This window comes from Phaeoacremonium minimum, assembly GCF_000392275.1.
Source record: "Phaeoacremonium minimum UCRPA7 unplaced genomic scaffold PA7_03_scaffold_554, whole genome shotgun sequence".
Lineage (NCBI taxonomy): Eukaryota > Fungi > Ascomycota > Sordariomycetes > Togniniales > Togniniaceae > Phaeoacremonium > Phaeoacremonium minimum.
In genome coordinates this window covers 64,666-85,405 of record NW_006921456.1, presented here as the reverse complement: position 1 = coordinate 85,405, position 20,740 = coordinate 64,666, and the positions used below count along the sequence as shown (strand labels likewise).

The following is a 20,740-nucleotide window of genomic DNA, read 5'->3' as shown; positions in this document are numbered from 1 at the left end:
TGCAGCAGTTTGGCGACTCTTTCATCTCTCTTGATAACATGCATTCAACCTCAAAATGCCCACGACAATCTATCAGTACCAAAGCCTCGACCAGAAAAAGGCAGAAATCCGCCTTTTGACCCTCCATGCCGGCCCATGGGACGGTGAGATCAAATGCACGCTACACCATGCTTCATTAGAAACAAACCTTGGATACCAGGCTCTGTCATACACCTGGGGTGATGCCAAGGATGTGCGCGTGATCACACTTTGTGGCTCTTCTTGCAATATCACAGCGAACCTGGAAATGGCACTTCGACACCTGCGCAAAGTGGAAGACCGGGCGATATAGCAGTCATTCTGCTTGGAGGTCCAATGCCCTTTGTGCTCAGGGCTACTGGAGAAACTTACCAGCTCATTGGTGATGCTTACATGCATAGGGCAATGGATGGTGAGCATGTTCAGGCTTATGCGAACGGCAATGTCAGGAATGTGCAATCCTATGTGCTCTCTTGATCATAGCCCGGAGCACATGGCAGGTTGGAAAGCATCAGCCAGCGAGAATGATATATATCCCTTATTATAGATCAAACTGTTCGCCCCCTAAGCTTCAATGCCCATTTCGTACCGTAATCAAATCAATCATGTAATACGCGAAATCCCATTGCCATTCCAGCAGCATTATGCCATAGTATATGACAATGAAACATCCACAAGCCCTTATTATCTGCGAGAAACCTCAAAACAGCGTAGCCACTTCCAGGAACATAGACCGTATCTTTTCTTATCGGTCTCTCCAGCTCGTATGTTCCACACGGTACTGGGTAGCTTCTAGGCTGGAACGGCTGCATAACTTGTAAAGAGTGTCTCTGCAGGTCTGAAGAACGTACATGTCGTGACCATGTAGATGAAATAGGTGTCCCGCAATGTCATAGTTGTTAATTACTATGTCGACACATAATGGTTCTGATGCCGTGGATGGCACGAGCTGGTGTTTATCATATCGCTCTGGATGCAATGATATGAGAGGAGGCGACTGAGAAACAAAACTTGTGTCATTAAGAGTTGGCAGGGGACGATTCTTGTCCAAGATGGTCGTTTCAATTATTGCACGAATAACAAAAATTTTGGCTGCTATCGGCGTTTGGGGAAAAGAAGGTGGCGGTGAATGGAGGCTCCGAGCCGAAGATAGGTCAAACGACCTACTGGTGGTCTAGTTACGTGACTATCTTCGTTCCGAGAGACGTGTAGAGATTTCAGCTTCGGCGAGGTTGGTATCAAATTGACTGGAAAGTCTTGGATAGGCTTGAGTGAGATGTTTGGGGCCATGAAGTTTCTTCCTTGCCATTCAGCTTTCTGATGATTTAGTTTTGAGATTCTGGATTGGACTTACTCCTTATCGAGAGATATTCTTAAAAAAGGTTTAGAAAACTCTCGAATCTTGGAGTCAATAGACATAAGAGCGTCGAAACGCTCTCCAGGGTACAGGATTCCAATAGATTCGGTTCCTGGAAGCGAGTCAATGTTGGTACCCCCGTCGAGTTGCATCACGGATAAACTAGTACTATGTAAGTGTGACAATTGAGCTAACTGACAAAAGTGAGAACGTCCTCTTCAGAAGGACTCAATATGTCGGCTTATATATTCTGTCACAGTAAGGTAATACTGACTCCCGCCAGAGAGCTATACCATTGTCAGTGTTATTGACGTGTGGGACGTGACATCTAGTCTTACACTAGATAAAAGCGAAAAAGCTTGGGTGTTATTAGTTGTTGTTCAGCTACAGCTCAGACTTTCGACAGTCGAGATCAACAATTTGTACAAGAAACTCTAAGCGTCCTCGAAAGATCGATGTGCAAAGACTTCGGAACACAGTCAAGAAACGTGCAGAAAATATCTTAATGAAATCTATTTTTCCTCGACAACCTCATAGCACCAGTTATCATGAATTTAATCTTACCTCACATACTAATGTCAGGAACTCAGCGACATTACTGTGGGTTCAGTATCATACGGTGCTAATAATAGTAGCTAGCATCCTACTCAAAGCTGAGAAGTACTTGTTCTCGTGTCATGAATATAAGGCTGGAAAAGAAAACCGCGGCTTACATCACACAGTCCAAGAGTGTGTCGATGGCATTTGCAGTCGTGTGGTTGATTTTCTAACTAGTACTACGACTGTTTTCACTTTGAAAGAGTCATCATCTGCAGGCTTGTCCACAGAAACGGTGCATGGTTTACTATTAATGTGGCCACTGTATTCCGCGCAAGAGGCTCCTGGAGTTTCTATAGATCAAAGAGGATTGATCAAGCGTACTCTTTGGTCTATTGGAGTGGAGGGACAAATACCAAAAGCTATGGCTCTAATACGAGTTTCCCAGATAGTTACTTGTCACTCTCTAAAGACATCTAACAGGCGGCAGAGGAAGGGCTTCAGTGGTTTGAAATCCTGACAGGAATGCTTCTGTTTGGCGCAGGGCTATTTGAAAGTCAACGACATACAGAAACGTTTCTATTTCTGTATTGACGTGAGTTTGAAGAGACAATACATGTCACCATTGATACAAAGTCCGCTTCGCCGTAAAATTCTTAAACATGTGTCATTGACTGAATGATAAGCAGTTATCACTTGGCAGGATTGTCGATTAAAATGCACTGGGAGGGACATCATACGGGAAAGCAATACGCTGGAGGATCGTGATCGTTAGCTTTATTAAATGAGCGGCTTGAGATACCGAGTCCTACATGCTGTATAAGCTTACCACTCGGCCAAGATTTAACAGTCAATTCCCCCAAAACACGGTTATATGGATACGGCATATTTGCTCTTCACGCGTATCCTGTGTCCGTACAAATATAGCAAATACGGAGCCGGTGCAAGTAGCACGGCTAAACAACCCAGAATTGTAAGCGTATAATGGGTACCGAGTTTCTTGTAGATAGGAATGCCAGCAACCGTCATTCCACCAGCCGCGAGATATCTAATCAATGCAACGAACGTGAGGGCTGAAGCTGAATAGACCTGATACGAATCAATGACATACATGTAAGCACACGTGAATATACCGTTGATGCCAAAGCCGAACAACGCAACGGCGCAGATCCCGGACCACACGCTGGTGGTTGCATAATTGGTCCATCCTAACCAGAAGAGAGAGACGGGAATCGATATTGAAGCGCCAAACATGCCATACAAGAGGCGAGTCTCAGGGTCGAAGGTGCGATCCTTGAAACGGCGAGTCCGTCGTAAAGTTATTCGATAAACGATAGGCACTAGGACGAAATTCATCCACGTGCCTACAAACATGGCGATGAATATAATGTTCGCTAAGCCTTGTTCTAGTCCATACGTCGACTCAAAGAGGTAAGGCCAGCCGACGAGGAACGTGAATAGTACAATATAGACTACCGTCAGGTAAACTGTCATGATCAAAATGATAGGCTCTGTCAACATGAGGAATGGCCTCGTCATGCTGACTTTGAGACGGCTGAACAAAGTGGCAGGGATAATCTCATGATCACACGCAAAACGAGTGTCTCCAGTGATCCTACGGTAGTGCTCAGCCTTCCATTGCAAAAGCAGTGGTCCATATGTCTCAGGCATAAAACACAGGATCAACATAAGGACAGCCGCGGAAGCGATCAACATCGACCACTCTGTCCATCGCCACGTAGCCGTAGAAGATGGCCCAATGTAAGCACCCATGACTGCACCAAGCATCGGTCCGCCAAAAGACGTGATAGAGTAGACTGGGAAGGCCCATGTTTTCTCGACGCTATCGAACATGTCTGCGATGGATCCTCCTGAGCAGACCAGAGGCGTGGACGCGGAGCAGCCGGCCAGAAATCGGAATATGGCCTGTGCCGCGAAGTTGGGAGCCAGACCAGATGCCGTAATCCAGATCATATACACTACCAACGAGACAGAGTACACCGCATTCCTTCCGAATGTCTCAGAGAATGGTCCGGCTATGAGTGAACCGAGACCCATTCCTGCCAAATAGAGACCTGCAAAAACTTGTTAGTTATAATTCGAAAGTAGCACTCCGTAAGGATCAAGGCAAACCCGTGGCGAGAGACTCTGCAGTCTCGCTGACATTGAGATCAGCGGCAGCTTGTGGAAGCACGGTCGCGTCAATACCAGATGCTGCGGTAAGAAAAAGCCCAATCATAGAGATTTGGAGTGTTGCTCCTATGCGCCTGGCAATTGGCCAATGACGAGGGTTCAGAGGGTCGCTTGGACTTTCCCAGTGAACGACAAAGACCTGATCTCCATGCCCTTCATAGCTACGCCTATCTCGAACATGGATACCTGTGAGCACGCGCCCTAATGCAGTTCGTTCGGAATGATGCGTTTGTGCCGTACTAATCCTCTGTACGGTTGCACCGAGAACTGTTGGCTCTTGCGCAATGCCATCATATGGGTCGCCTTCAGAAAGAGTCTCGGGATCCTCGTGAGGCTCGTTCACCCACATAGTACTGGTTGTAGTCTGATGCACATCGTTTATAGGTTCTTCGGCGAGTCGTGGGTTTGCGTTCAAGACAACCTCTTCACCTGGAGAAATGTCATTGGCCTTGCTCTTCAAAAGATTGGGTCTTGCCATTTCCATGCTCCGGTCAATCTGTGCTTGGGCTGCTTGGCCTGCACGTCTGCGTTGCAATATGGACTGCATCGTTGGAACAAGGATCAAGGCTCTTAGTTGATGAGTATAGCAGGGGCTGGCTTACGGGGTAAATTCTCTCTGTGCCTGGACAGAAAGTGTGCATGGAAGTGCTAAATGACAATGTCCTTGAAAGGAACGCAGAGTGTTTAAATCCTAGAAATGCTCACCTCTTCTCGGTCTCCGAGAGTGTGGCCGAGGAGCGGGTCTTGGAATGATTCACAAAGCGGATCCTAGACGTCCTTTAGCGGCCTGCATCCGGAACGGCAAGATTGGAGGTGCTGTGCCGTACCGTGTGTTCGGTAATGATTGAATCCAGCAAGATGGGTTTCTTAATACTATCCAAGAATACAAAGACCTTCGTATGCAACTCTGTGTTTTAGAGTATGAGATTGAATGACTTCGAGACTAAATATTATAATAAGGAAGGACTACCACTAGAACAGATTTTGCCTCTATTGTCAGGAGTATCTCAATTAAACCCCATTTTCACAGATCTAATCCCAGTCTAATCAACAGTATTTTCTGAACTCTTCACGTCTTAGTTTGGAACTCCTCAATGACGCTCATCGGTGGGCTATACTCGCCAACACCTGTAAAGGGCAGATCAAGGCCAAATCCCGACGGTCCGCCAACCCTCAAACCTTTTTCTGTTTTCCATAACGGGTGAGATGAGAAAGCCACTACGCTCACGCGCAGTCCGTATCTAAGTTCCTGGGAGCCTATAGCTTCCCCATCTTGTCCCAATATCGAAATCAGATCGGGAACCGTACAAACTAGTTCCCCAGTCTCCACTCCATTGGCGTCAGCCCATGCTGCATAAAGATACTCGTTCTGGAAAGGAATGATCATATGACGTCCATCTTTGCCAGAGCCGCCAGAGTGGATTGGCCCATCTTGTTCGTCATCCGCAGATGGAGCAAGGATGACACTCCCCATGGTGTAGCCACCACTGACATCTCGACGTACATCGATAATCTTTCCCGTGAACAAAAGTTTGCCTCTTGTTGTTGTGAACTAGCGAATGAGGGAGTCAGATTCGCAACTCCTCGTTGTCCTTGATAACTTACAATGGCATCAATCAAGTTCGCCTTGCTCTTCCTTGCCAGGTGGACAGCGCGTCCAAGATACCAAGCCTGAGAAATGGTATTTGGTACGGCATATTCCCTGACGACATCGCCATTTAGAGGCTTGGCACAGACTGCGCATCCAAGTCCAAGCTCTACAGCAGTTGTCCGAAGCAGCCTTTCCACACGGATTGGAGACTCGGCGTTCTAGAAGCTATTAGCCTAATCTCCTTCGATTCGAGTGCTTTACCTACCATGATCACGGACACATTGCCCTTGGCATCGGCCAAGGCACATGGCGTGATTGGGTTGCCATATACATAGAGTGTAGCTAATCAATAGCTCGTTAGCGAGGAAAAACACAATGTGGTGATGCGTCCTCACCGTGGTACATTGTCGGATATGCTCTTCCCATCGCATCTCCGTCGATAACTGGAATATCGTATTTTACACCGGTTGGAAACGCACTCATCCCATTACCTCCTCCACTATAATGTTGTCAGTACATTTGATGCAAAGGGAGGTGATATATTCTTGCATTTCATCCGTGAGCACCGCATTGAATGTGCTCATACCAAGCATGTTCTTTAACGTATCAATGCCCGTACTTATCTCGTCACCAGACCCAACACGCTCGTTGATGACACTCGGAGCTCCGTACCAAGAGCCAAAGCAGACGATATCCGAGTCCTTTAGCGACTTGGGCGATATCACACGCATCTTGCCTTTGCCTCCAGAACGTAGGATCCGGAGACCTTGGAGCAACTCATGATACGAGGGTCCGCCACCTCCTGTACCTAGAATTCCTGTTCCGACGGATATTAACTCCAAGTCAACCTCTGAGATATACCATACGCCATCGCGTACTTCAGGTCTATATGTAGCAAGATCCACGTGCATGGCTGGCTTCATTGTCGGCTCTGCAGCATCAGGCACATGCATTTTCGTGCCCTCTGTCTCGGGTTCCTCGATGGATTCTACGTCCGGCTGTGTTGTCTGGGAGACGCCGATACACAAAGTCTCAGGTACGGCCAGACGACCAACAGCCTTGATTATAATTCGCGTGGCTCTGTTGTGTGTGTATTGCAGAGAAATCTTCTCAATGGCAACAATTTTAACATCGTCACCTGAAGCTCCCGCATCAACGGCAGCTTTGATGGCTTTCTCGCTAGCTGCTGCGAGAACTGCCTTCTCATTTTTCCCGTCCATGATCTCAATGATATCAACTTCCCCCGACACTTTGGCAATAGCAGCACCTACTGCATTTGCTGCGCCGAAGTGAATTGGTTTGGTACACTTGGCAACATTGCTAAGGTCTTCAGTGACGAGTAGGGAGCCGCCTCCAACTAATAAAACGTGTACGGGTGCCGACGAGACCTTCATTTTTTCGATTATCGACTCCAGCATCTTCTTAATTTTTTCTTGAGCCACTTTGACTGTGGCTTTTGGGACTGATGATACCCTTTGCGGATCGCCTAACTGTGCTTTTCCGGAGGCAACAACAACGTCACTGGTAGTAAGCACTGATCCCCCGAAGACCATGGCTTGTTGCGTTAGATAGTGGCCTACCGAATCTGGGCCTACTGTGACATTTCCAGTCGTATCCGTCATCACTTTACTTCCTCCCCCAAGACCAATCGACATGACTTCAGGCATAGAAAATGCTGTTCGAACACCGCCGACTTCGACAAAGTTTGGAGCTTGCCGTGGGAAGCCTGACGAAAGGAGAGCACATACATCTGTTGTAGTGCCACCAATGTCAACCACAAGGACTTGGTGCCTTTCAGAATTATTTGAACCATCAGCAGCATCATCTAGGCTGAGGCTTTTGGGCTTGTCTAGTCCGGCTAGGAATGCCGCGCCGGTCATGCTGTTGGTCGGTCCACTAGCGAATGTCTTGATGGGAAATTCTGCTGCAGAGTCTGCATCTATGAGTGTGCCATCGTTTTGTGATAAGTAAAGCGGACAGCTCAATTGTAGGCGCCGCATAGCCGCTTTGAAACCATTGATAGTTTTTCTTGCCGTTGCTAAGATAGCTGCGTTGAGAATCGTTGCGTTCTCTCTTTCCAGTAGCCCCGGAGGACCGACTCCTGAACTGCAAACAATATCCAGGCTAGGGTCCAGAGCTAACATCTGACGCTTGCACTCTTCTTCATGGATTCCTTGATGATCCAGAGGCGAAAAGACCCCAACAAGTGCAACTGCCTTCACACCAGCGGCACGAATCGAGCCGACACATTCTGCAATCTGCGCTTGATCGAGTGGCATAATCTCCCGCCCGTCAATCTCTAATCCTCCATCCAGATAATAGGTTCCGCCGTCCATAATCCGGCGCAATCCCACTGGAAAGTCAGAGAATGGCGGGATCTGTCGCGTGAACGGCCCACACAGACGCACGACGGCGACTTGACTGAGACGACGAGAATCGGCTTCCACAAGTGCATTCACAAAGTGTGTTGTGCCTATAGTGACACTCAAGACACCAGACTTGACATCGGGGATGAACACACTACATCGCTTGAGAACTATGTCGATAGCTTGAGTAATACCACTTGTGATGTCAGGCGTTGTGGACGATTTGCAAGAGGCGAGGACGGCACGCTCTGGGGTATCGAGGGTGATGTCCAATATGGCGGCATCTGTGTTGGTGCCACCAACATCAACTCCTATGCGATACATGATCGAGCTCTGATCAATCTGTGGCGAGCGATGTCTCGTGGCTCGCAGTTGCAGGGTGTAATGGCCGGGAGCTTGCTTTCTGTTGATGTGATCGGATGCTCTTGAGGTTCGTGGACTGATTCAACAAAATCCCTCTGCGCATTACGCGTTGCCGGCCGGTTCACATCGCGATAGCCTTGGTCGAAGGGCTAGAACACCAAATGCAATTCCCCGCTTGAGACGCTAAGTGAGGCTTTACATAGTGAACATTGGTGGTTACGAATTCATTTCAGGTCATCGCTTAGGAAGCGTCCGCTTCGCTGACGTGCTCGTCTATTATGTTATCTTCGCAGGGGCTTAACGAGAAACCTCACGATAAGAGTCACGCTGCTACTAAATTCGCGACAAATGCCCCCCCGGAACCGCGACACCGATGTGGCTAGCCGCGCCTCCTAGTCAGTGATAAGCAATTGGGTCCTTGCCGAGTTTGGGCTGCGACATCCACCCTACCGGCAAATCTCTGGCAGAAAGCCAGGCACTGCCGGAGTCCTCCGTAATTCTGGGCCTGCCAGTAGTTCTTATCGCGATCAACAGGCGCCTAGGAGGCCTAGCCTCGGGCAATCTTCTAGCACATATATCCATCCATAGTCGCGACCGACTTACACCATCGGACCATCTTTTTCCTCCCATGAATGGTCATCTGAGCATTCTGCTGTAGGAAAGTCAAGATGACATCTTGGGTCAAGAAGCTCGAGGTGCCGCACGTTAGTCGCCTTGACCGATGGATTGTAAGCTGTCACCTCCCGACGCCAATTCGATTGTCCAGCTCACTGATGTGGATATAGAACTATGACATTCGGCCGATCGAGCCAGGGAGGCGGACATGGGGCTATGTGTCTTTCAACAACTACTGTGAGAAGTTTGATGTATTCCGTATATTTTCGCAGCTGACCTCTACCGTATAGGGCTATTGATCAACACCAATATCTCAACGTACCTCACCGGAAGTGCGCTCATCCCGCTCGGGCTGACATGGTGGCAAGCTCTCATCTGTATGTCTGCCTCCTGATATGTCGAGACCAGGCTGACTGTTGAGCCAGGCATTATCCTTGGAAACCTGCTCGCAATGCTCTTTGTCATCCTCAACTCTTTGCCTGGTGCATATTATAATAGTCAGTGCCACAGGAGCTCGTCCATTCTCTAAGTGTGTCAACTCACTTTTTGTTGTAGTCGGTTTCCCTGTTGTTAATCGAATGATATGGGGAATGTGGGGATCACAGTTTGTCATTTGGAATCGTATTTTTCTTTCACTGGGTAAGTACACATTCCTGCAGATAATGGACACGATCTAACATCTCACAGTTTGGTAAGTCGTATTTATAGAGGCAGCGACTTTGACCATTCTCCTAATCTTGACGAATAGGTACGGCTTCACCGCCTGGATTGGCGGAGAGTGTGTATATGTGATGCTGCAATCTTGGGATCCAAAGCTCGAAGATCACATCCCCAATCACATGCCGGCAGACACAGGCATGACCACGGCGCAATTCGTTGCTTACATTGTCTTCTCCGTCATCAGCCTGCCTGTCATCTGGATTCGACCTCACAAACTTCAGAAGTTTTTCTACTTTGCGAGTTCTGTGACCATCATCTTCTTCCTTGTCCTCCTAATCTGGGCACTTGCTACGATGGGTTCTGCAGGATTCGGTGATACTATTAGAAATTCAACAGATATCAGTCAAACTGGCGGTCCAGACAGTGTCGCATGGCTCATGGTCTACGGGATTGTTTCAACTATCGGATCAATCGCTGCCGGTATCCTGAATCAGAATGACTATGCCCGATTTGCTACAGCGCCGAGGCATGCAGTCGTCGGTCAAGCTGTGCCTTTTCCTATATACGGAATTCTATGTTCCATGATCGGAATTCTCGTTACAGCAGCGACCCAGAAACGCTTGGGCGGCGAAGCAGTGTGGAACCCCGCTCTTGTGTTCTCGCAGCTCATTGCACAAGACCCAAGTCCGGGAACTCGCGCCGGTGCTTTCTTTGCTGGACTGGCGTTGGTGATCTCTCAAATTGGTGTCAACGTTCCAGGAAATGCGCTCAGTGGAGGATTTGACCTTGCTGCTACATTCCCGCGATACATTAACATCAGACGTGGCGCATACATCACTGCGGTCCTAAGTGTGGTCGTAAACCCGTGGAAGTTAGTCAATACGGCGACGACATTCTTGACCGTGTTGTCATCTTACTCAATTTTCCTGGGGCCAATGACCGGTTTGATGGTTGCGAGCTACCTCGTAGTCAACTCAAGGAAGGTCAACATTGATGACCTCTATCACGGCGATCGATCCAGTATCTACTGGTTTACGGCCGGTATCAATTGGCGAGCGGCTGTTGCGGTATGTATGGCCTAACCCTTCATGATGACTACGCTAACAGTTTATGTGTAGTGGATTGTTGGCTTCGCACCATTGATGTCTGGCTTTATAGCAGCGGTCAACACTTCAGCTGTTGTATCCTCCGGCGCAACAGAGCTTTATTATCTCAGCTATCTTTACGGTTTCTGCGCGAGTGGTCTTGTTTTCGTTGCTCTTCACAAAATATTCCCGGCACGTTCTTTGGACAATTTCGTCAAGAACGGCGTGTCTGCCGAAGAAACGAGACATTATTACAGGACAAAGTGGGACAATATAGGCTACGAGAACCAGGGGCCCATGGGTGATAACAAGATAGACGAAACCATCACGGTGAATGATGCCAGTGCCGTCGATCGAGTCTAGCCTGAGCTTTTCTCGACACGCTAAGACTTTGTTAGCGCTTGATTCAAAGGCTCGGGTTTGTCTTGAAGGCGTTGCTGGATGGAGACCGGCTTGGGCTTCCAAAGCCTGATGATGCGCACTTGATCATACCTGCAAAAGGCTCGTAGTAATGCTGCAATCTCTGTGTCAGACTGGATATCCACGCCGTCTAGCATTGGATTGACAATATTCCCACTTGCGGCAGAGGCGGATGCTTATTATATTTATCAGTTATAATAATAAACTTCAGTGACTCTTAATAATCAGGAAACTGAAAATGCAGCGAGATTGCAATTTGAATAGTGTTCTTAACTGGCGCTGCGCCTAATGTTTTCGATGAGTTGATACTGATCAGGGTGATATAGTGTAAGGCACAGACAAGGTCGAGAAGCACAAGGGCGAAGTCCCTAAAAACGTCATGGTCACCGTCTGTGGGTAAACACCGTCTGTGGGTAAACCCAATCGGAAATTCAGATCTTCTGGGAAACGCCGCTTGTCTTGGCCACCTTGGCACAACGGTTAACCCCAGACTTGGCAAGCTTGGCTGCACTAGACCATTCTTGACAATGGTCTCAGTACTTGAGGTCGGAAATGTCCCGGAACTTGGGTTTTCAGGCCAATGCTGTGAATCGCTTCGCTCTTCTGCTAGTGAGCGGGGCGGAGGATGCGCGTACGCAGTCTGGAAAGCGACAGCGTCGGGAAGATCCCGTGGGTAACAACCGACGAGAGGAGTCCTGTCATTCGCTTTGAAATACAGCATCCCTCGCTTCTTAACACTTGCGGCAGGAGTTCTTGTCTATGCTCAATTTCTGGGGAATCACACTCTCAAGCGGCAAAGATGGCAGACCAGCACGTCCGGACGGAAGTAGACGAGAAGGTCGAGCTCAATGAGACCGAACTTGTGCACATGAATAACGAGATAATCGATCATGATCGCAGCACTTTTCTCCCATTGCCCTCAAACGACCCAAAAGATCCTCTGAATTGGCCCATGACTTTGAAGGTAAACTCTTGTCTCCTTGTCTCCATCTGGCAGAGCTAAGGTTAACTGAAACCTTGCAGGTTGGTGTCCTTATCCAAGTTTGTTTGCTTGCGGCGCTAGGGACGTTGAATACGTCTATCATCAACCCGGCATACACACCCCTAGCCAAGGAATTCGACATCACCACGGTTAGAGCATCATACCAAACGACAGTTGTGATAGCCCTCAATGGTGTCGGACCATTCCTTTGGATCCCGCTGGCGAATGTTTACGGTCGTCGACCAATATACATCTTCACGACGCTGCTTGGATTTGCCTCGGCATTGGGATCCGCATACGCCAGAAACTATGGCCAACTTTTGGGCGCACGGGTCTTCAACGGCTTTTTCCCAGCCGCTATGGCACTAGGTCCATCGACGATCGTTGATCTGTTCTTCTTCCACCAACGCGGCCGTGCCATGGGTGGTTTTACTGTCGTCATGACCACGGGTGCGCATATTGCCCCTATCATCGGTGGTCTAATTGGACAATATCTTGGATGGCGCTGGACATTTAAGTTTGCCGCAATACTTGATGGTGTAATGTTTCTTATCATCTTGATTGCTCTGCCAGAGACGCTCTACATCCGCGATTCTACCAACCTCACCCGCACCGTCGAGGAACGCGAGGTCCAGCTTGGTGCCAAAACCTATTTGACCCGCCTCAAGCCTTACACACGATTCCCGGACCTGAAGCTCCACTTGAACGATTTCGTCTGGCCAGCGTTGAGAATGGCCAAATACCCTTCAGTCTTATTCCCAGCCATCTACTATTCCGCACAGTATGGCTTCGGCTCTATTCTTCCTGCCGTCACGGTCGCAACAATCTTCCGCGAGAGATTTAACTGGGACACTCTCGAGATCGGCCTGGCATATGGAGGTGCTCTTACCATCGGCGGTGTGCTAGGAGAACTTGTATCGGGCGTGGTTCTTGACACCATTGTACGGCGGGCGCGACACCGTCTTGGCGGCCAGAATCCTGAACCAGAAGCTCGTCTTCAAGGCATCTGGAGTGGTGCCGTACTCCTCCCAGCGGGACTTTTGATCTACGGCTTCACTCTGCAATATCGTGTTCACTGGTTTGTGCCATTGTTTGGCATGGGCTTGGCAGTGTTTGGATTGCAGCCCGTTGCGACAACCTGCTACACTTACAGTGTTGATAGTTATAGAGAGCAGGGTGGAGAGGTGGCAGCACTGTTCAATTTCATCCGTCAGGTTTTTGGTATGACGTATGCTTTCTACGTAGTTTTGTTGTGTGAGAAGATTGGTTATCAGTTTGCATTTTTGTTATTTATGATATGGGGAAGCATTCTTGCCTTCATTCCCATAGTAGTGTTGATGCGGAAGGGGAAGGCAACTCGTGAGCACCTTGCCTGTAGGGAGTCTTCTGGATACTAGTCCCAGGAGTAGACCTCATACCTCCGGAATCACTAATATAGCAAAACGGGTTAATGAGAAAATTGGGCGACCATCTACCATTTAATCACTGCTTATAGCTCGCTATCTAATTTCGACGTCTACATATTATTGTCTCGCAAACTTCTTATCCAGAGAATCCACTGACTCATATTTGGAGTTAAGGGCACCCCAATCTGCTTGACTTGATTGCAGGAAAGCTGGTAGACCGAATGCCAAGTTTAGCGTAAGCCTGCCAGAAAGTAGGAGGCCGTATATCAAGCTTTTTAGACGGATCCCTTTACGGACGAAGCTTATCTTTCCCTACTTTTTAGCTCGTCGACAATACTTGGGTCAATTGTTTTAATAAAGTCCCTGATGTCTGTAGCGAGCACAGATGGTCTTTCTACAGAAGGGAAATGGCCTCCAAGTTGATGTTCCTTCCAGAACACAATGTTTTCGGCAACTCTACACTCAGCCCACCAACGAGGGCAGTAACAGGCATCTTATCTCATGTTAGAATGATGCGTCCTCAGGGTGAATCCCGCAAGTCTTGATCGACTGACCTTTGGGGAAGATTGAGGCACCAAATGCCACATCTTTGCCGATAATCTTATAAAATAGCGCTGTCATCAGGGATTGATCACCTCCATTATTTGGAGACCATTTGTATACTTCCCCATGGCCAGGGCTGCCATTGAGTATGTACGGCTGTACCATTTAACAGTCAGCTCTTGATCTCTTGCAAAGACGCTCTCTTTCAATTACTGACCATTGCCCAAGTGATGACCTCTTCATTTTCCCATTCAAAATCATCATCAACAAGGAATTGAATCTTCTCCCTCAACCAACACATCATTCCAAAAGGTGAGTCGGTAAGACCATAAGAAAGTGTTTGTGGTTTAGTGCCTTGGATTGCGTTATATCCACTCTCGTTGTCCATCCACCACTTCATGCGCTTTAGCATTTTCTGACCATACTCGTTGATGCCATACCCGGTGGTATATGCTAGAATTAGCCTCGCAAAGGCTAATGGATGGCGCAGCGGACTCGGTGGAGCAGCAACTACCATGTTGAGATGGATTGCTCGACAGTTTTCTGGATGATTGATTGGAATTATCCGGCCGATCATGGAACCCCAATCACCTCCTTGGACAATATACTTCGTATAGTCCAGTGCCATCATGAGTTTGTGAACAATTTCGGCAATGTCCATAGGGCTGCATGGTTTTGATGGGTAGGATGACAAGCCATAACCTGGCAGAGAGGGGGCAATAACGTGAAAAGCCGGGTCATCAATTGATGGCGGATTTGTGAGGTGCTTAACGAGGGGGCGGACCTCTAGAAAGCTGCCAGGCCAGCCGTGAAGAAACAGTAACGGTAAAGCATCCTTTCTATAGGATCGGTTGTGAACAAAGTGGATGGATAGTTCTTCGCCGTTGTGATTGATGGGGATGGCGAATTGTGTGAGGTCGTCATTGATTTCCTTTTCTATGCGCCTCCAATCATATTCATTAGCCCAATACTTTTGGAGTTCTCGAGCATAATCCGCGGGCAGTCCCCATGACTTCCAGATCTCTTCTGTGGGTAAGCTTTTGCCTGGCGGTATTCTGGTTGTCGTTATTCGTTCGCGAATCCACTTCAAATGGTCGTCAGGCACCGCAATCGTGTAGGGCTTAGCTTGGGCCATATCCCCATCAGCGCGAACGTTAAAGGCGTGAACACATCGCAGACTGGGTCAAGCGAGAACGTGGTGCTTTAGAATTGCGACATTGGCCTTTATATTCTAGTTGAGGCGACGTCATTCCCTGGGAATGGAAGCGTGTTCTGGGCAACGCCCGCCGTTGTGGCGCCGCAAGAGAAACAGAGTCCTAACCTAGTAGGGGACCGCCATGCGCTACACCTATCAAAATCCGGCCAAGGTGGAGCGACAAGAAATGAACATCGATTGTCAGCCTTAAGCTTGATTTGGTTAAGGTGCGCTTTAGTTATCTCCTTCGGTACCTGGGCAGCCGTGGGCTGCGTGGCGCATGCGGCGAGCCAAAGCTCTCCTTGCCATCTGTCTCACCGCACTTTCCCAGATGCCAATTGAGACCCATTTTTATTAGCTTCGAGAGGAGCCGATGCCTTTGCAAGCTCAGCTTTGTCAGACCGTGTAGCAGTGATAGAGAAAGGCAAGTACGTTGGAGCAGGCCCGGAAAGAACAGCAGAAACACTAATACAAAGGATCAGTAAATCGCGCATCGGGCACCAGTTTCGGTTTAGATCTGTTAGTGAGTGTCTGTGATCTTCTAAAACGCGACTACAGCGTAATGACTCGTACCCAGTTTACTACTCCCAATCGGGCTCGATCAGCCGCTTGCCCAATCAAAGTCGACTTACTCTCTACTAGTGGATTCATCGGTGACTTCTCCAAATCTGTTGAGTTATCAGGGCGAATTAGTTCGGCACACTTCGTAGATAACATATAATTACCTTCATACCAAGAATGAAGACGCAATCAACATGGTGGGAGCTCCAACTAGTCGCGGTTGCGATGAGTGCCGTCAGATAAAGAAGAAGGTGATGATTTGACTTGCAAAAACAGCATTCGCACGTTCTCTAACTTCACAGTAGTGCGACCTGTCTAAACCGTCTTGCTCAAGATGCTCACGACTGGGCATTGTGTGCATTGGAAATGGCCAACAGCGGTATTTATTTAAGCAGCAAAAGGCTAGAGTCTCTACTTCACAAAGCAAGTCTCGGAAACCTGGACAGAATTTGCAAGCTCCTACCATGAATCCGGGTTATGAACTATGCAGATTTCCTCGCAGTGAGATTCTAGCAATCGCTGATGCATTGATTTCTATTCTTCAAGTCAAAGATCAAAGATATAACCTGAGTTTCTATGGCAATTTCTTTCATGATATCCCTAAGCGGCTAGGGTATAATTTAGCTTTAGACACATCTGTCAAAGCCATCATTACAGCCCTTCCATTCCATCACACTCGTGTCCTACCAGCTGGAGCACTGGCCCATTATGTGGATTCGTTGAAAGCAACCCGAATTACGCTGAATGATTCCGTGAAGGGAAGAACGTCTGATACATTATGCGCCATGTATTTAGTCTTGGTATGCAGTGTAAGGGAAACCTCCGGCCTCCTGTTACGGGATGAATACTGACACCAATTATTTCCCTGTAGATTTGGTTGGGAAACACTAGCGATCACATTGTAGGCCATGGCAAAGCCATGGCTCACCTTTTAAAGCTCACATCCTCTCAATGTTGGAAAAGCGGGTTTGAAGGAGAACTTCTTCTTGCCTTACGCGTACCTTTAGTATGGTCCCTTCAGGAAATCGAAAGTCAGAAACCAGGCTAAACCATCACTAGGTCATTGAAAAAGTGTTCAATCCCAATATCTCACTTGGCCCCTGGTTCTGGGAGCCCGCAGACTATCTCATCGAAAATCTGCCGGCGCCCTGCCACAGTAGTTTTGGTTTGGAAACCTTGAAGCCTAGCAAGCTGGCCTGGTACCCTTATTTCTTGTGGCATCCCGAGGAACATCTCCCCAAAATTCGCGGTGCGTACAGGCATTTGCAAGTTGACCAATCGACCTTGAGACAGCAACTGTGTGGCGCTAGGGAAATGGTGCTTAATCCCGTTCAATCTCTAGAATCGTTAGAGTTTGCAATACGGCTATTTTCTCTTTGCCAAATATGCTACGGCATGCTTCTCACGGTTGCCTTGAGTCTCAACTCATGGCTTCGTGCAGCAGATCCTGACGATACTAACCTGTTGCATCAGTTAGCTCTATTTCAACAAGAGGTTGTAAACCTGGCAAAACAAGCCTCTAATTACCGGCCAATAGGTGCTAGTCATATCACAATGTCCCTCATCTCGGCGTGGGCGACAACAGATGAGCTCTCTCGACATGAGGAGATCACAATGCTATTGACAGAATATCAACAAGACTTCTCTGGAGCAGAGTGGAAGGACGTTGCTCGTTGGCTCATGAACCGTTTTGCAGTTGGGCGAGCAAATATTGAGGCAGTCAAACGAGCGCATGATAGACGCTTCATAATTGATGATCCCAAAGGTCTGGGCGGCCGTCGATCTTTGCAAAATGGAATGTGTTGCATTTTGTAAATTAGTTGAATCCAATTCTGACAGGGCTGAGATGAAAACCCTTTCTGGCCTTGACAACAAGCACATAAGTCATTAAACAGAGCCTGGTCCTCAGACTTTCTATAGCCGTCTAACTGTGATCCTCAGGCCCTTACTATTCATCTTATTTTGAATCTCGACGGATCTACCCTTCGGAGCCGACAATGTGAATTCGGGAGTATCTAGATCCGCTTCGACTTTCCACTCAGTCCCGGTCATCTCCCCGACCCGCTTCCACAAGTCCACCCAGCTCTGTACGTTATGTCGAAAATGCTTTCGACCGCTGGTCTCACCTGATCCGGAGAACCCTCCTGCGTTTTCGCTACCCGACTGACGCCCAATCAGGAGTGAACCAGGCTGTGGGATGAGTAGCTGGACTATTCTGGAGGCCACTTTTTCTTGCGTCTCAAGACGGAAAAGATGGAGTATCGCACCGGCGTAAACAATGTTCATTTGTGCATTCAGACGAGTGAGTTCCGATTGCTCGTCGAAAATATCAGCTGCCACGAATGTACTTTGTAGCCGGCCTTTGTCCTTGAAAAGTTCGTAACCGATAGAAAAAAAGGCGCCATAGAGATCCGAGTCATATGTATTAGCAGAAGGTGCGCCGTCAAACACTAATTTCCGAATCTCTTGACTTAGACAGCAACCTAAATCCAAAAAACTTCTCGCCGTGTCTGACTCGCTCTAGCACTTCTTGATATATGTTCATTGTAGCCATGCTCAGGTCGAGGAATTGAAACATTCCAGTGCATGGATAAGGACGCTATTGACTGTCAGCTTTTTTCCTTTTGACATCCAATGCCTTGTTTGATTATCTTACCACGTTGAAGGCTTTTCTTCTCTATTCCGATATTAGCAAGATTGACGGGGAATAGTCACACAGACTTACAATTGCTTCAAAATGATCATCGATCTCATCCTCGGGATTCCGCTGTATTTATTCAACAGCTCTCTACTAGAACTTCCGAGTGTTGACGTGTTAAGATTGTAAAACTCAATCCTTCGCGGGTTGGCTGCATTTGAGGAGTTGTTGACGCTAGACATGTTGAGCGATAGATCAAGGTCTCCAGAAATGTACTAACAAACTCCCCTAGTTCACGCCTTATCGCACAATTGCATTAGTGAGGGTTTATTGAGTAAAACTGAAACTGATCGATACGTCTTCCATATATATATATGGACCGATCGATCAGGCTGCTGCCGCATCTTTGAGCAAACATGAGTTAAAGCTCCAAGCGTCATCCAACTAGTACATATTCTGCGTCTAGCTCTGATAAGCACCTGCCATGCTCAATACTCGAACCGAATCTAAACGGAGAGTGAACAAATACAAGAACAATACAACGCCATGTTCCGTACTTTGTATTCACAGTCCAGCGCTCCCTATATCGATGCTTCTGCGTCGAGGGAATGGCTCATGGAATCCTTACTAGTAGTAGTTGTCTGGACTCGATCTCTAACTGCTATGAGAATAGGTTTCAAATAGACTTTCACGGCACACTCGTATAGATTTGCTACCTACAGCCGAAAGCGGAGATTCCGAGTTTGACGTGGCAACAGCAGTCTTAAATGAATGCAACTATCTTCCCTCCCAATACACTTTGGAGTACTGAAATAGTGCAAGCAACTCGCGATCATTGAAAATGCTGATCCGAAGGTCAGAGGGGACCATACGATCTCTCCAGCTAGCTTTCGCCGCGTTTTGAGCTTCCCCCGTTATCTCGGTGACCAGGAAAGACACAAATCTGTTCAGGCCGGTAATACAATGTTCGTCGAGAGCTACGCGCGAGGAGAAATCGTCGTCACCATCATCACGGCAATTGTCTGTTTCGAACCGAGAAGTCAGGAAAGCCCGGATCCGAGTATCCACAGCCTCACGATCGTAACCACATTCAATGGGGGGGGTCGGTACTTGCATTGATAAAATGCCTCTGGAGGTAGTAACCCAAATTCCTCGGGTACACAGTTTCTGAGTAGTTGGGAAATATTGCCGTCGCAGCTTGGCTTAGAATACTGGAGGAGCAGTGTGGGAGGACAAATCGCTCCAAATATGTCATGATAATCTCATTGAGTAAGTCCGTCACGCGTCCCATCTCCTGTTCAGCAATCCCTATGGCGTGAGTATACATACGTAGTGCGTCAATATCGGACGAGCGAAACAGATGAGCAGTTAAATCGTATGGCCCCAACCACTGATCCCGCGGCGGTGGCTGGTAGCCGTACGCCTCTGAGACGGGAAATGGAGGCGGGCGTGTCAATTCCTTTAATATTTTGACACCAGAGAAGTTGTACCCTTCATGGAGCCGACGCTCAAACCGTTCTTCGTGAGTTTCCTCCTTGCGTAGTGTATCCTTAAGCCCGAGAAAAGCCGTCTGGGTGAAACATGTGTGGCCCGCGAAGAAAATAAACGATTGCGCATGGACTTTAGCGTCATCAAACCCAAATCGAGCAAATATGTACTCAGATCGAGGGATGTACATCCACACTCCCCCCTCTGAAGCTGTTCTGTCTCTTGCTGGGTGATCTTTCCAACTGTTCACTTCATCTATGGCATGGGCACGGTCGACGATGCCCGCTGTGAGAAAAGTCTCGTTCTCATCCGGATATAAGTCTCTTCCCCGATGATCTTGCCAACCCCAATCGTAGCGATTAATGACTAGTACACCCGCAGCCACCGTATCATCATCATTGAGAGTACTTCCACAGTCTTCCTCGTAGGGTGAGCCAGACACGCGGAGAATCATGTCAATCTCGTTCTTTGGGTTGACCGCCTCATGACAAACGAACCACCCAGACACTTCATTCTTATCGCTCTTCATGTTGATGAGCTGAAAGACATTCCACACTCCATTTCTTGCTGAAATGTTGTGGTCGTATTGGTGCTTCTTGATTGTTCCGGAGACGCGGGGCTTCACAACAATAGGAAATGTTGTTAGGGGTGCTGACTTCGCGCCATGCCAGATATTATGAAGCGATCCATAGCAAATATTATGCGATTTCACTTTGAATTGG

General features: G+C 48.0%; 2 protein-coding genes across 2 annotated transcripts; both read left to right on the top strand.

The window, feature by feature from the left end:
* Positions 1-10,647: 10,647 nt before the first annotated feature.
* UCRPA7_7765 (putative ncs1 nucleoside transporter family protein) lies at positions 10,648-11,148 on the top strand (the record flags this gene model as incomplete). The annotated part of the gene is made up of 2 exons (XM_007920293.1): positions 10,648-10,767; positions 10,819-11,148. The coding sequence occupies 2 exons, from the start codon at positions 10,648-10,650 to the stop codon at positions 11,146-11,148; spliced, it is 450 nt and encodes a 149-aa protein (XP_007918484.1).
* An 856-nt stretch (positions 11,149-12,004) lies between these two features.
* Positions 12,005-13,694, top strand: UCRPA7_7764 (putative mfs general substrate transporter protein; the record flags this gene model as incomplete). Its single annotated transcript, XM_007920291.1, has 3 exons — positions 12,005-12,169; positions 12,229-13,128; positions 13,683-13,694. 3 exons carry the CDS (start codon positions 12,005-12,007, stop codon positions 13,692-13,694), a joined length of 1,077 nt encoding a protein of 358 aa, XP_007918482.1.
* Positions 13,695-20,740: the final 7,046 nt, after the last annotated feature.